This window comes from Oncorhynchus nerka, linkage group LG28 (assembly GCF_034236695.1).
Source record: "Oncorhynchus nerka isolate Pitt River linkage group LG28, Oner_Uvic_2.0, whole genome shotgun sequence".
NCBI classification, from domain to species: domain Eukaryota; kingdom Metazoa; phylum Chordata; class Actinopteri; order Salmoniformes; family Salmonidae; genus Oncorhynchus; species Oncorhynchus nerka.
Genome location: NC_088423.1, coordinates 72,723,505 through 72,738,566, shown reverse-complemented (window position 1 = coordinate 72,738,566; position 15,062 = coordinate 72,723,505). Strand labels below are relative to the sequence as shown.

The window sequence follows — 15,062 nt, the reverse complement described above, 5'->3', positions numbered from 1 at the left end:
GGTGTCACAAGTAGGCTGATACCCCAGTTCATGGACCCAACATCAATAGATAAGGCTGTACAGGGCATATAAGTATGTCCCCAACACAGTTCTGAAATCTAATACATTCACAGTGCGACTCCAATAATTTTTTGGTCAAATTAACTACTACTGTATTTTGTTTAATTTAATTATCAACATTTCAACCTTGTGAAGTAGGATCTATTCAAAATACGGCATTATTCCATTATTTGTAGCCGTTTGCATGTTTCAATGGGAGCCTTTTATTTTGAAGGCGAATTGCAAATTCCAGACACTTTTGTGGCGAATCCTTATTGTGGCTAGCTTCACACAAGTCCAGCAACCCAACCTCGTTGCCATCGAGAGTAAACGGACGAGTCGAGCTGGGTAAACAACAGTGGTCGCCTCGAAGAGGCAGGAATGGGGACTTCATCGAGGGCCCTGATGGCAAATGGAATGGAATTTCTGTTTTTTCGTAGAAAAAACAGTATGTATTGCGTACTGTGTTAATATGCCACATAAAGCCAGGAAAAATATTAAGTATTTTTCTCTCGGGTCTTCATTCAGGCGCTGATTTGTAACGACGTTGGTATTGCCACGGGCCCACTTCGATTTTGTTCCTGTTGTCAGTTTCACAACCCGGTGACTGTCGTTCGATCGCGATTTACTTGTGCCCCTTATTTAAGTTCATCCAGGGCATATGTAATTCAAAGGGAGCCACGAAAGAACACAGAAGCCCACTTTCAAGAGAGTACAGGTATGTGTTCAGTCAATCAATATACGTTAGCTAGCTAGATAACTGTCTTTGTTTTTCTCTCAACGTTAGCTGGCTAACACGATCAGACAGTAGCCAGCGTACTGTAGCTAGCTAACAAGCTATTGTTTGCTCTGAAGATTCAGTAGTTAATGTTAGCTTGGTACGGTAGTAGCTAAAATGTCTTGTGAGCCATTTGGGGTTGGCTAGCTAACGAGTTAGGTAGTTAGCTACATTGGTTATTAGCAAATAGGATATTATCAGCGAGTTCATGAGAAACCCAACCTTTGAATGTGAAGATTTGCAGCCTTGCCATCTTGCTAACTAAGTAAACTAGTAAGCCAAGGCCATGTAGCTATAGCCATTTCTTTATTACATTTTACGATGAACTCGGACGTAACCCAAATAGCGAACGTTAGGTTAACCAAATAAAACCACTCCGTGTAGAACTGACTTAATTAAACGTTAGCTTACTAGTGCTGGCTAAAGTTGGGCAACATCAAAATATGTTGTATCTGTAACTGACAGGATGAGGAGGATGATGTCGAAATGTATATCACAATATTTACAAGTAATGAAACTGCGCTGTCAAATTAGCCTGGTAGCGTGTTATGTTTGTTGACTGACGTTAATATGGCTAGAGAAGAAAACAAAATGCTTAAGACACTTGCAGCAGTCTATTTCATATTTGGTATGGCTTTGGTTGTAATATTTATGTGGCAGGTAACCTAGTGGTTTGAGCGTTGGACCAGTAACCGAAAGGTTGCAAGATCAAATCCCCGAGCTGACAAGGTACAAATCTGTTGTTCTGCCCCTGAACAAGGCAGTTAACCCACTGTTCATAGGCTGGCATTGAAAATAAGAATGTGTTCTTAATTAACTGACTTAACTAGTTAAATAAAGGTAAAAATGAAATAAATATGCTTAAAAAAAATAAAGATGAAATAGACAGGCTTGGACAATTAGGGTTATGTGCCTAAAGAGCCAGAGACCAAACGACGAAATATCTCTGACTGAGGCCTAGTACACGCCAGAAAACATTAGGCAAATACTGTCACAATGGTTTAAATGTCGTTGTTTTTTTGCATAAAGGAGAACATTGTCAACCGAATGACTCATTATTAGAAAACTTGATGTGTACACTTGGGACCAGTCAATCGTTAATTATCCTGCCCTACATTCTCTGCACTGTTCCAGTATAAGAAGCACCAATACTTCTTCCCTCATGACATGTTTTGGTTTATGTTCACGATGTTGATGCCATTCTTTTTGCGTTGATGACACTCTTTATCTATGATAGAAGACACCTAATCTCATAGTCACAATTTGGAGAACAATAACGCATCACTGGATTGATTTAAAGCTGCAATATGTAACTTTTTGGTGACCCGAACAAATTAACATAGAAATGTAAGTTATAGATCTGCCATTCTCATCGAAAGCAACACCAAAGCCGCGTTTCCATTGGCACTTTAAATTCAACCCAGGCTGGGCTGGCCTTGGTGGGATAGCTCAAATTAAATTTCCACTCCCCCCAGAAATGATAAATGATGTCATGTTGCAAGGTAGCCAATATGTGACTGCAGCTGGCTTCGCTGATGTTGCTAGCCTGCAAGATGTTGAAGTGCCAGTCAACCATGTATTTAGCTTGCTGACGTTCGCTAACTAAACGTTAGCGTTGTTAGCATAACTAATCATTCCTACCTTGCTTGCCATGGTGTTGGCTATTAACTAGCTAGCAAACCAGGCGATCGGTTTGATATGATGTAGCTAGCTTAAATACGACATGTCCAGCTAAAATTCCTGCTAGCGTGTTTCAACTCTGATTTGGTAGCTAGCATTTGAGGGGTGATAGTTCTCATTTAAAAGTTTATTGTGTAGTGTACAAATGAATAAAGGATCCAGCTTTGGTGGTAATTTGTGTTATGTCTAGCTACTGCAGTACCGCTTGTTCATGTGCTAGCTAACAGCAACAAGCCCAGACAAGCCAGCTAAACGTATCCGCATCCAGCAGTGATCCACTTGGTGGTTGCATAGTAATGGCGTCACCAACCCGAATTCGAATCGAGCTGGCGCCAGTTGTGAAACTGGGCTGCGCTGGCCCGGGTTTCCCTCGACCCAAGTCGAATCTGGCCCAAATTTTAAGTGCCAGTGGAAACGGGGCTTTGGACGCGGTAGCTCTGTTCTGTGTTATATTTCTATGCTTACGTAATTAAATGTAGTTATTGCGTCTTTTACTTTCGGATTTGTACACCAGCTTCAAGCAGCTGAAAATACTATATTTTTGGTTATGGAAAATATATTTCACAGCGGTTTAGATGGTACAATGATTCTCTACACTATTATTGCTTATTTTGTCACATAAACTGAAATTAGGCAAACTGTTATAATTTTAGGAAATGGCAGAGCACCTTAAATGATATGAGCTAGAAATGAACTTAATTGTAGCTACACACATTCCCTTGTTACTATGGCAGTTTCTAAAACCCACTGGATGCCATATTGCAGAGCAGTGACACAGTTATAGAACGATAATAGTGGGGCCTTTTTCAGCATTTCCCCTCAGCACATCAGCATGGTTATTTATTTATTTGTCAGTTTTAGTTCGACTTGATAAAAAATAGTGATATGACTGTTCATCAGAAGTAATCACATCTGTTCTGCCCACAGAATTGTAGTAGTATTGAAATACGCCTACATCATGGCACTATTCTCTCAAGCCTGTATTTGAGATGTCAAAACCTTGTAGGATATATAGTACCATGCACTAATAGGAAATTAATGCTTAATCACTCAAAGGTTGTCTAGGTGTTCATTCTTTGAATGTTTTTTTTTTTAATATGTTTATACAAATGGCCATTCTTGTCAGCACATTAGGGGATTTTCATCCCATTTGGAGTGTGTAATGCTGTCAATGTTAGCAGTGCTGGTTGGTTCATACGGCATTAGAAGATCCCCTGTGATTGGGATGAGGATGACATCTTAGCTTCTCAGAAGGGCCAATCATAGCGGCAATGTATGACGCACTGTGCCCGCTTACTCAAAGCTGTTCGCTTTTTGTTTCTTGGCTAACATGTTGGCAACCTTTTTTTGTAGAGACATTAATGTGTAACTTCCTGTTCTGCAGTTCATTGCACTGTTTTCTACTATTATTGACTGGTAGAAGTACTGCATAATGAGTTCCGATTCACCCCACAATTTGAGTCACACCTTGCACAGAACACATTGACAAACTTGCACTCAAAATAGAAAAAGCTAAATTAGGTAAAGGTTTTGGATAGGTTTAATAATTTGTGTCCTTGCGTAGGTGTTAGATTTGGTTTTTCAGCAGCCATTGCTGAAACTGTGTGCCGAGAAGCTCAAGATAGGTCTGCGTTGTGCTCCTCAAGGAATGAACTAAAGTAGTTTCCCATAAACGCCCTCTCCTCTGAAATGTCTCCACCTTGGTGCCAGGGGGGATTGATTGCCAAGGTGGCTGTCCTCTGAGGCTGCTGTGTGTCATGGCGCTGCTCGCTCTGTGGCACAGGGACTCATCAGTGGCTCACAGGGGGAGCCTCAGAGGATCATGGGTCGGGGCTTTGGTTCCCTGGCAGCAGTTATACTAGCCCCAGTTCCCAGAAGTCTCCACCTGCGGCATCCTCTTCCTTCTCTTTGCTCATGAGATGGAAACACAGTCATGATACACAAGTGTTTTCATGAATACTGTATCAGGTATTTGTTCAGTGCTACTCTCAATGTTTGTTTTCTTTAGTAGGCTAGGCTACACATTGAGGGCTCCTGGCCAGATACCCTCTCCTGTTGTCTAGTTTGTGAGGTGGATATCATGCTTTAATGGTAGTCAACTCAGGGCTACACAAACCCTCGAGTTGTGGAGGATTCGTGAGGATTTGATGATCCCTAGTGGTTGACCCACTCAGGGTTTCGTTGCAGTTTGAAGACCAGCACCCACACAATCCTTATGTTTCCTGCATGCCTCAATCTACTTATGGGCCACTGGGGTTTAATATGCATATGGAGAATTCCAGCAGAAGGTCAACCTGAGAAAGTAATTTTGTCATTTTAAAGTGAAACCAACATGCCAATATTGTATACACTCCCCCCAAGGGGTACTATAGACAAACACATCAAACTTTTAATTTATATTATGTTTGTCAATTCTGTGAGACCTCTAAAGTTGTGGTTTTGCATGCAAATGTAACATCCATAACTATGGAATTACTCTTGTCCAAATAATGGGTGGGGGAAGTGGCTTCCACCCCAGGCACTCACTGACTGACTGGGTTTTGTAGTAGGTTTGCATTCTAGTGTATGCTCATGAACACACCAAATTACACTCTGCACTACTTTCCAGGTGCAGGTTTTCACACACTTTATGATCATTAAATAAGCTAATAGTGATGCATGCTCATGTGTGGTGTTGTGTAACATCAAGATCTCGGGGTCAGTGAATGGAATGCAACAGACCGGATAGTATTGCAGTATTTGCTGTAGCTACGGCGAAAACACTGTGACCTGACCACAGTTGCTGGGTGCTTTTCTTTTTCTTTGCCTGAGATGTGCAAACATAGGGCCCTATAAAATCTGTTATAATTTTTTGCCAATTCCTTTTCTCTCAAATTCTTTTCTCTTAGTTTTCCCAGGTTTCTGAAATGTTCCAGTTTTTGTCAGGTTTTCGCTCTCAACCAGAGGTCGACCGATTATGATTTTTCAACGCCGATACCGATTACTGGAGGACCAAAAAAGCCGATACCGATTTATCGGCTGTATTTATTTATTTGTTTTCTTCTCCATTTTTTTGTAACAATTTTTTTTTTTTTACAATTTATTTGTAATAATGACAATTACAACAATACTGAATGAACACTTATTTTAACTTAATATAACACATTAATAAAAATAAATTTAGCCTCAAATAAATAATGAAACATGTTCAATTTGGTTTAAATAATGCAAAAACAAAGTGTTGGAGAAGTAAAAGTGCAATATGTGCCATGTAAAGAAGCTAACGTTTCAGTTCCTTGCTCAGAACATGAGAACATATGAAAGTTGGTGGTTCCTTTTAACATTCCAAGGTAAGAGGTTTTAGGTTGTAGTTAATATAGTATTTATAGGACTATTTCTCTCTATACCATTTGTATTTCATTAACCTTTGACTATTGGATGTTCTTATAGGCACTTTAGTATTGCCAGTGTAACAGTATAGCTTCCGTCCCTCTCCTCGCCCCTACCTGGGCTCGAACACATCGACAACAGCCACACTCGAAGCAGCGTTACCCATCGCTCCACAAAAGCCGCGGCCCTTGCAGAGCAAGGGGAACAACTACCCCAAGTCTCAGAGCGGGTGACATTTGAAACGCTATTAGCGCACACCCAGCTAACTAGCTAGCCATTTCACATCGGTTACACCGGCCATTAGGTTGGTAGGCTTGAAGTCATGAACAGCGCTGTGCTTGTGAAGAGCTGCTGGCAAAATGCACAAAAGTGCTGTTTGAATGAATGCTTACGAGCCTGCTGCTGCCTACCATCGCTCAGTCAGACTGCTCTATCAAATCATAGACTTAATTATAACATACATAATAACACACAGAAATACAAGCCTTTGGTCATTAATATGGTCGAATCCAGAAACTATCATTTTGAAAACAAAACGTTTATTCTTTCAGTGAAATACGGAACCTTTCGGTATTTTATCTAACGGCTGGCATCCCTAAGTCTAAATATTCCTGTTACATTGCACAACCTTCAATGTTATGTCACAATTACGTAAAATTCTGTCAAATTAGTTCGCAATGAGCCAGGCTGCCCAAACTGTTGCATATACCCTGACTCTGCATGCAATGAACGCAAGAGAAATGACACAATTTCACCTGGTTAATATTGCCTGCTAACCTGAATTTCTTTTAGCTAAATATGCTGGTTTAAAAATATATACTTCTGTGTATTGATTTTAAGAAAGACATTGGTGTTTATGGTTAGGTGCAGTCGTCCAACCATTATGCTTTTTTCGCAAATACGCTTTTGTTAAATCATCCCCCAGCGTTGCATCGATTATATGCAACGCAGGACACGCTAGATTAACTAGTAATATCATCAGCCATGTGTAGTTGTAACTAGTGATTATGATTGATTGTTTTTTATAAGTTTAATGCTAGCTAGCAACTAACTTGGCTTCTACTGCATTTGCGTAACAGGCAGGCTCCTCGTGGAGTGCAATGAGAGGCAGGTGGTTTGAGTGTTGAGCAAGTTAACTGTAAGGTTGCAAGATTGGATCCCCCGAGCTGACAATGTGAACATCTGTCGTTCTGCCCCTGAACAAGGCAGTTAACCCACCGTTCCTAGGCCGTCATTGAAAATAAGAATGTGTTCTTAACTGACTTGCCTAGTTAAATAAAGGTATTTAAAAAATCGGCAAAATCGGCGCCCCAAAATACCGATTTCCGATTGTTATGAAAACTTAAAATCGGCCCTCATTAATCGGCCATTCCGATTAATTGGTCGACCTCTACTCTCAACCAGACGTTTTAATAGAAAAACAACAATATTTGATGTTTTAAGAACACAAAAATGCTTAAAGCACACCAGGAGACAATTATTTGAGTCTGGGGAAAAATGTAAGATATTTATATTTTGGAATGTAATTACCCTTTTAATTCAAGTGAGCACCTAGCAAGAGAATGCTGTTTTTGGAGCAGACATAATGGTCGAGTTTTCTAACCAAATACTCATGATATCATTCTGCCAGGTAAGCATAGGCTACTTAGTAGTTAACATTAATTGAGAAAGATGGAAAAGCTCTCCCAAACTATCAGACAGGTTTGAGTTAGCATCGTCGCTAACAGCTACACAAAGTGGTAGACGCTCGCACCTCACACAGACGGGCATTCTCATTGCCTCTTCAGAAAGTTGCAGGAAATACAAATGACTGATGCTTTCTGTTCTTGTCTTATGATAAACTTAGGGAAATGTATTACTTTTCAATACATTTACTTGATTCCCTACTAAGTTCAATATGTTTTTGAATATTGTTGAATTCTGTTTTAATGTCTGGATTCGGTGACTCTGCCGTCATTCTCCGCATTGTGGATTTTATAGGGCCCGTCTAACAGTAAATACATGTTTTTGATGCTTAGACAGAACAGAACCTTAACTTACTATAATGTGTGCTTGTGTCTTGTGGGTGCATTGTTATAGCCTATGCTACTATCTTATCGTTTGAGGCTTAGTCTTATTACATGAGGATTTTGAACATTCAAAGTGACTGGGAAATGTCCATGGCAGCCATTGTTGTCACCTCAGCTTGCTACATAACTTCTGAGTGATAGGAAGCAGGAGCACCACCACCAATCAGCCTCCACTACTGAGCAAACACCTATTGTTACAATGACAACTAGCATAGCCATGTCAGCAAAATAATTTTGACTGAACTCCCACACATCCGATTTGGTCACTTGTAACTTGCTGTTTGGACAGTCAGTATTCCAAAGCAGTTTTGAAAAACAAAACTGATTTGAGCATTAAAGCCTGTAGTGTGAACAATGCTTTATACCATAGACTTTATTGTTTTCAAACTGAGCCTTGTCAATACACAGGATATTGCAGGCTGGAGATTGGCAATTAGTATGTCTTTTACACATTACTGTTTAATCAGTACGGCTTCATTAGGCCAACCATTATAAGGCTTCTAAAGGATAGTTTACAATGTCCAGTTCACTTGTGTCATTAAATAAAACATCTCATAAAGTGGGATTTTATTCTGAATCTTAGTTTGAGGTGTTTTACTGGTGGATCAAGTATAGGAAAACACCACCCTGCCAGCTGTGTGTGCACGTTATACCACTCCAACACACCAAGAAGTAGGCCAATGAATGGAGCTAACATGCCTTTTTAAACAGATGGCTGCTTTCATAATTCAAAGGAAAGGACTTGAGGTGACTGCACTGAAGCAGAAGACATTTTACTCTGTCCTCCCCTTGGTGAAAGGCTTCTTTTTTTAAATAGAAACTGTGTGATTAGACTAGACAATTTTAGGAAAGGAGGATGTGTGATAAATGAAGAGGGATGGAGAGGGGAAGTGGGATAAATGAAGAGGGATGGAGAGGGGAAGTGGGATAAATGAAGAGGGATGGAGAGGGGAAGTGGGATAAATGAAGAGGGATGGAGAGGGGAAGTGGGATAAATGAAGAGGGATGGAGAGGGGAAGTGGGATAAATGAAGAGGGATGGAGAGGGGAAGTGTGATAAATGAAGAGGGATGGATAGGGGAAGTGTGATAAATGAAGAGGGATGGAGAGGGGAATTGTGATAAATGAGGGATGGATGGAAAGGAGGAAAGTGGTGAGGTTAGGCCTATATGAAGGCCTAGAAGCTTTTATTTCGGTAAGAGTTTCTCCTAGGCTAGTGTTTTGATGCCAGCATGCTTGTTTTTATTTACAAGATCTATATCAAAGGGATTCATGCTTAGCATTGGTTGCTTGTAGCCTGGTACCTTCTGAAGATATCGATAAGCGAGTTCTCCAGTCCATTCTGTTCCTGTAATGCCATTATGAAGATGTCTCCTAATCTCCCCACGCAGCCTTTCCATGGTTTTATCACTCTACAATAGAGAATTGAGCTGGAGACATTCAACTGGTCAAAGAGATACTCCAGTGTTTGTTTCCACCTTTTCCATATTACCAGGCTGCATGACCTTACTTTGCTCATCAGTTTCCTTCATTACAGCATCAAGCCTAGCCAGCATACTGAGATTAGTCCCAGATTACCACCCAGTCTGAGTCATGCACTGCCAGGAATGGATAATCAAACAAATGCTACACAACTGACTCAGCCCAAGGCCTCAATTAATTTGCTCTCAAAAAACAAACCATGGTGCACTGTTTTTGCCTACACAACCAGATAGCGAGTGTACCTATATTACCACCACATGTAAATATTATCATAATATATTTAGGCCATATTTCTGTTCATAAACTCCATTGAAAAATAATGATCGCACTTTGTTAGTGTCTAACGTTTATCTTCTCTTGTTTCACAGAACTAGGTTAGTTGCGGTGCCGCCAATGGACCTATAGGAGCTGGTGGAAGTGTAGTTGGCATTGCCTCTGCGTGGACCAGGCAGCATGAAGAGCGAGGTGCCCTCTGAGGCCCAGGGTAGACAGGAGCACCTGAAGGGTCCGCTGGCCAACCCAGAGCCCATGGAGACAGCCAAGAGCTTCCCTGCCAACATGGAGGTGATCGGCAAGGCAGGCAGCGAGTTTGCACAGCTGTGTGCCGAGACTAGGCACCGGCCCCTGAGCCACACAGGGGCCCGCAGAGACCCAGACAGGGCCCTGCCCGGACGCAAAAAGCGCAAGAGCCAACAACCAGGGCCGTCAGACTGCTCCCTGAAGGAGGGTCGTGTCAGTGAGGGCTCTCTTCCCCTTCAGCGCCACCAGCCAGATCTCTTGGAGCGTCGCAGCGAGAACGAACGCAACTTAGAGTCCTCGTTCAGTGACTGTGCCTCCTCTCCCTCCTCCAGCCTGCGCTTCGGGGATTCGGATACTATGAGCTCAGAGGAAGAGGTGGAGGCTGGAGGGACGGGAGCAGCAGGGGGACTGCAGCCCGCACAGCAGGCGCCGGTCTCCACCACAGGGGGCGGGACCGGGGTGGGTCTGCGCACCATTCTGGGTCGGACTCGGGGAAGCCGCGCTCATAAGTGGGCACGGTTGGAGATGGAGCCGGTGCTGCTGAAGCGGCCGTGTCTGAGCGGGCGGCGGTCACTGCATAGGAAGCGGTTTGTGAAGCCTGGGCCCGGCGCCATCCAGCGGACTCAGAAGCAGAAAGAGCGCCTACTTCTCCAGAGGAAGAAGCGGGAGGTAATCGCTCGCAGGAAATACGCGCTGCTCCACAGCACCAGCAGCTCCAGTGAGGAGCTGACCAGCGAGTCATCCTCACCCTCGTCCACAGAGGCAGAGGACGAGCTATATGTCGACGTCAGCAGCAGTAGCAGCCAGCCAAGCAGCGCAGCTGTGGCCACAGGTAAACTCACCCTCCTTATGCTCTCTGGTGCGTGCTTCAGACCTTTTCTCTTGTGCACGGGCACACACATTTTAAAAACTTTTTCTGAATTACACATTACAGTCGAGAAGGATTCAAACATTTCATAGGTCTTGGAAAAATGAACACTTATGGATACAGAAAACACATCCTTCTCCATACAGCTAAGCTGCCCATGACTGCTGACAGAGGTGTACCTCGCTAGCTGCTTTGCCTTTGTTCTACGCAGGTCTGCAATCTGAAGGCCACGTACTGTCAGCCTATGTACATGGCCGAAGATCCCAAATATCAGCACTACAAAGTTTGCACTGATAGCCAAGGCTGTTTAGACGTGACACAAGGGGCTGGTATTTCAGCAACTTGTCAGTAAAGGTCTGCTCCATCTAGGTGTCAAAAGAGTAACCCACTTCCTAAATGAGCACCCCCGCCCCCACAACAACAGAAGCTGGCATTTTGTGAGAAAAAAACACACACACAATCCCCATAGAGAGGAACATTTTCCTCACTCCTCTGACTCGGAGCTTGCAATGACTTATGACATGAAGCTGCTCTGACCAGGGTAAATTGTACTGGTCCTTACACTTTAATAATTTAGCAGACTCTCTTATTCAGAGCGACTTACAGGAGCAATTAGGGTTAAGTTTCTTGCTCAAGGACACTGACAGAGTTTTCACTTAGTCGACTCTGGGATTCGAACCAGCGATCTTTCGGTTACTAGCACAATGCTCTTAACTACTAGTCTACCTGCCAACCCACAAGTCAGACCAGAGTCAAAGGAGTCGCTCACTGTTAAATAGCCAGCCAGAGTTAAATCACAGATTCCATCCGTAGCACCGTTCACTCGTGTCCAACTGCTCTGTTTCCCAGCTGTCCTTGTTAGTATGGAGTGGGGGGGGGGGGGGTCATGGAATTCATGATGTTGCAGAGCCAAACATGTCATACTTTTGTCCACATTAGCCAAAGTCAAAGTCTGTGTTGCATCACACCCCAGAAATTCATTTGACAACATATGTAATGCAAGCTAATTTCTGTGAATCCGCTTTGCTCAGAATTGAGACCAATTGATATTTTTAGCCACCGAGAAAAGAAGGAATGCATGAATGGCTTTCAGAATGTACATTTACAGTGTGTATGTACACAGCCTATTCCTACAGTTTTATCCAGTCTCACTGTAACTGTATTGGGAGGAATATATTTGGCCTCTGTGGTGTTGTTCTCTGGAAATGAGATGTGTAGCCTAGAGGCCAAGCAACCATTACACTGGTTTTGTTCCATCTTGCTGAAAGATGTCATACCAGGGCTATTTGAAGACACTCAGAATTGGGATTTCTTTCACCAGGCCAGCAGCTTTTTCTCTCTCACTGACCAGAACTGTGTTTTGTTTACTGTCTCCCTCTCCCCTTTATTTGGAAAGACACTTGATTTGAAAGTGAACATCAACCGAGTGCTCGTTACACTCTCAAACACACGACTCCAGTAAAATGCTATTTTCAGAGAAAATTATCCAAATAAAGCTCTTGTACATTACTCCTCTGATCGTGGAAGAGACCATTTTAATCCCCGAGCCAGGTTTGGTTTGTGTCGGACCTTGCCTGCTTTGTGTGCTCAATAGCAATGAGAAAAGCTGCCCATATATTGATTGATGAATTAGCTCACAGTCAGAGGCTAGGCTATTTTATGAACAAAGCACAAATCACAGGACTAGGATGGGTGTGGGTGTGTCTGTGGGTGTATCAAATCACATTTTATTGGTCACATACACATGGTTAGCAGATGTTAATGCGAGTGTAGCGAAATGCTTGTGCTTCTATTTCTGACAGTGCAGTAATAGTAATATCTTGTGAAATTGTTAGATTACTTACAACTACCTAATACACACACGTAAAGGGATGGAGAAGAATATGTACATAAATATATGGGGCGGAAGGTAGCCTAGTGGTTAAAGCGTTGGACTAGTAACCGAAAGGTTGCAAGATCGAATCCCCGAGCTGACAAGGTACAAATCTGTCGTTCTGCCCCTGAACAGGCAGTTAGCCCACTGTTCCTATACCATCATTGAAAATAAGAATGTGTTCTTAACTGACTTGCCTAGTTAAATAAAGGTTAAAAAAAATATATATGTGTATGTATATATATGGATGAGCGATGGTCGGGTGGCATAGGCAAGATGCAAGACGTGGTAGAAAATACAGTTGAAGTCGTAGGTTTACGTACACCATAGCCAAATACATTTAAACTCTGTTTTTCACAATTCCTGACATTTAATCCAAGTAAAAATTCTCGGTCTTAGGTCAGTTTGGATCACCACTTGATTTTAAGAATGTGAAATGTCAGAATAATAGCAGAGAGAATGATTTATTTCAGCTTTTATTTCTTTCATCACATTCCCAGTGGGTCAGAAGTTTACATACACTCAATTAGTATTTGGTAGCATATCCTTTAAGTTGTTTAACTTGGGTCAAACATTTCGGATAGCCTTCCACAAGCTTCCGACAATAAGTTGGGTAAATGTTGGCCCATTCCTCCTGACAGAGCTCATATAACTCAGTCAGGTTTGTAGGCCTCCTTGCTCACACACGCTTTTTCAGTTCTACCGACAAATGTTCTATAGGATTGAGGTTAGGGCTTTGTGATGGCCACTCAAATACCTTGACTTTGTTGTCCTTAAGCCATTTTGACACAGTGTGCTTGGGGTCATTGTCCATTTGGAAGACCCATTTGCGACCAAGCTTTAACTTCTTGACTGATGTCTTGAGATGTTGCTTCAATATATCCACATAATTTCCCTTCCTCATGAGGCCATATATTTTGTGAAGTTTGTGAAGTGCACCAGTCCATCCTGCAGCAAAGCACCCCTACAACATGATGCTGCCACCCACGTGCTTCACAGTTGGGATGGTGTTCCTCGGCTTGCAAGCCTCCCCCCTTTTCCTCCAAACATAATGATGGTCATTATGACCAAACAGTTCTATTTTTGTTTCATCAGACCAGAGGACAAAAAGTACTATCTTTGTCCCCATGTGCAGTTGCAAACCGTAGTCTGGCTTTTTTATGGCTGTTTTGAAGCAGTGGTTTCTTCCTTGCTGAGTGGCCTTTCAGGTTATCTGGATTTATAGGACTCTTTTACTGTGGATATAAATACTTTATATAGATACCAGCATCTTCACAACGTCCTTGCTGTTGTTCTGGGCTTGATTTGCACTTTTTGCATCAAAGTACGTTCATCTCTGGTTCATCCTTGGGAAATTGCTCCCAAGGATGAACCAGAATTGGAGGTCTCCAATTTTTTTCCTGAGGTCTTGGCTGATTTCTTTTGATTTCCCCATGATGTCAAGCAAAGAGGCACTGAGTTTGAAGGTAGGCCTTGAAATACATCCACGGGTACAACTTCAATTGACTCAAATGATATCAATTAGCCTATCGGAAGCTTCTAAAGCCATGACATCCTTTTCTGGAATTTTCCAAGCTGTTTAAAGGCACAGTCAACTTGGTGTATGTGAACTTCTGACCCACTGGAATAGTGATGCAGTGAAATAATCTGTCTGTAAACAATTGTTGGGAAAATTACTTCTGTCATGCACAAAATAGATGTCCTAACCGACTTGCCAAAACTATAGTTTGTTAAAAAGAAATTTGTGGAGTGGTTGAAAAAAGTGTTTTAATGTCTCCAACCTAAGTGTATGTAAACTTCTGACTTCACCTGTACATGTGAGATGAGTATTGCAAGATATGTAAACTTTATTAAAGTGGCATTATTTAGATTGAGATTTTATAAAGTGACTAGTGATCCATTTATTAAAGTGGCTAATGATTTGAATCTGTATGTTGGCAGCAGCCTCTGTGTTAGTGATGGCTGTTTAACGTCTCTAGGGTAGGGGGCAGCATTGGGAATTTTGGATGAAAAGTGTGCCCAAATTAAACTGCCTGCTACTCAGCCATAAAAGCTAGAATATGCATATAATTAGGATAGAAAACACTCAGAAGTTTCTAAAACTGTTTGAATGATGTCTATGAGTATAACAGAACTCATATTGCAGGCAAAAACCTGAGAAAAAATCCAACCAGGAAGTGGGAAATCTGAGGTTTGTAGGTTTTCAACTCATTGCCTATCGAAGATACAGTGGGATATTGGTCATATTGCACTTCCTAAGGCTTCCACTAGATGTCAACAATCTTTAGAACCTTGTTTGATGCTTCTACTGTGAAGTGGGGGCGAATGGGAGGGGAATGAGTCAGAGGTCTGCCAGAGAGCCACGAGCTCAGTCTCACACGTTCAC

At 42.1% G+C, this 15,062-nt stretch overlaps 1 protein-coding gene across 4 annotated transcripts in view; it reads left to right on the top strand.

Annotated features, from left to right (window-relative positions):
* Nucleotides 1–349: 349 nt before the first annotated feature.
* Nucleotides 350–15,062, top strand: part of LOC115112751 (E3 ubiquitin-protein ligase Arkadia-like) — a 59,032-nt gene continuing 44,319 nt past the window's right edge. For 2 of the 4 annotated variants that reach the window (XM_065013087.1, XM_065013086.1), the window contains exons 1-2: nt 353–757; nt 9,785–10,767. In XM_065013087.1, the coding sequence (XP_064869159.1) occupies nt 9,870–10,767 (898 nt within the window). In that variant the 5' untranslated portion in view covers nt 353–757; nt 9,785–9,869. Of the gene's footprint in view, nt 758–9,784; nt 10,768–15,062 lie in introns of all 4 variants that reach the window. The other 2 variants (XM_065013088.1, XM_065013089.1) reach the window with 2 other exon arrangements.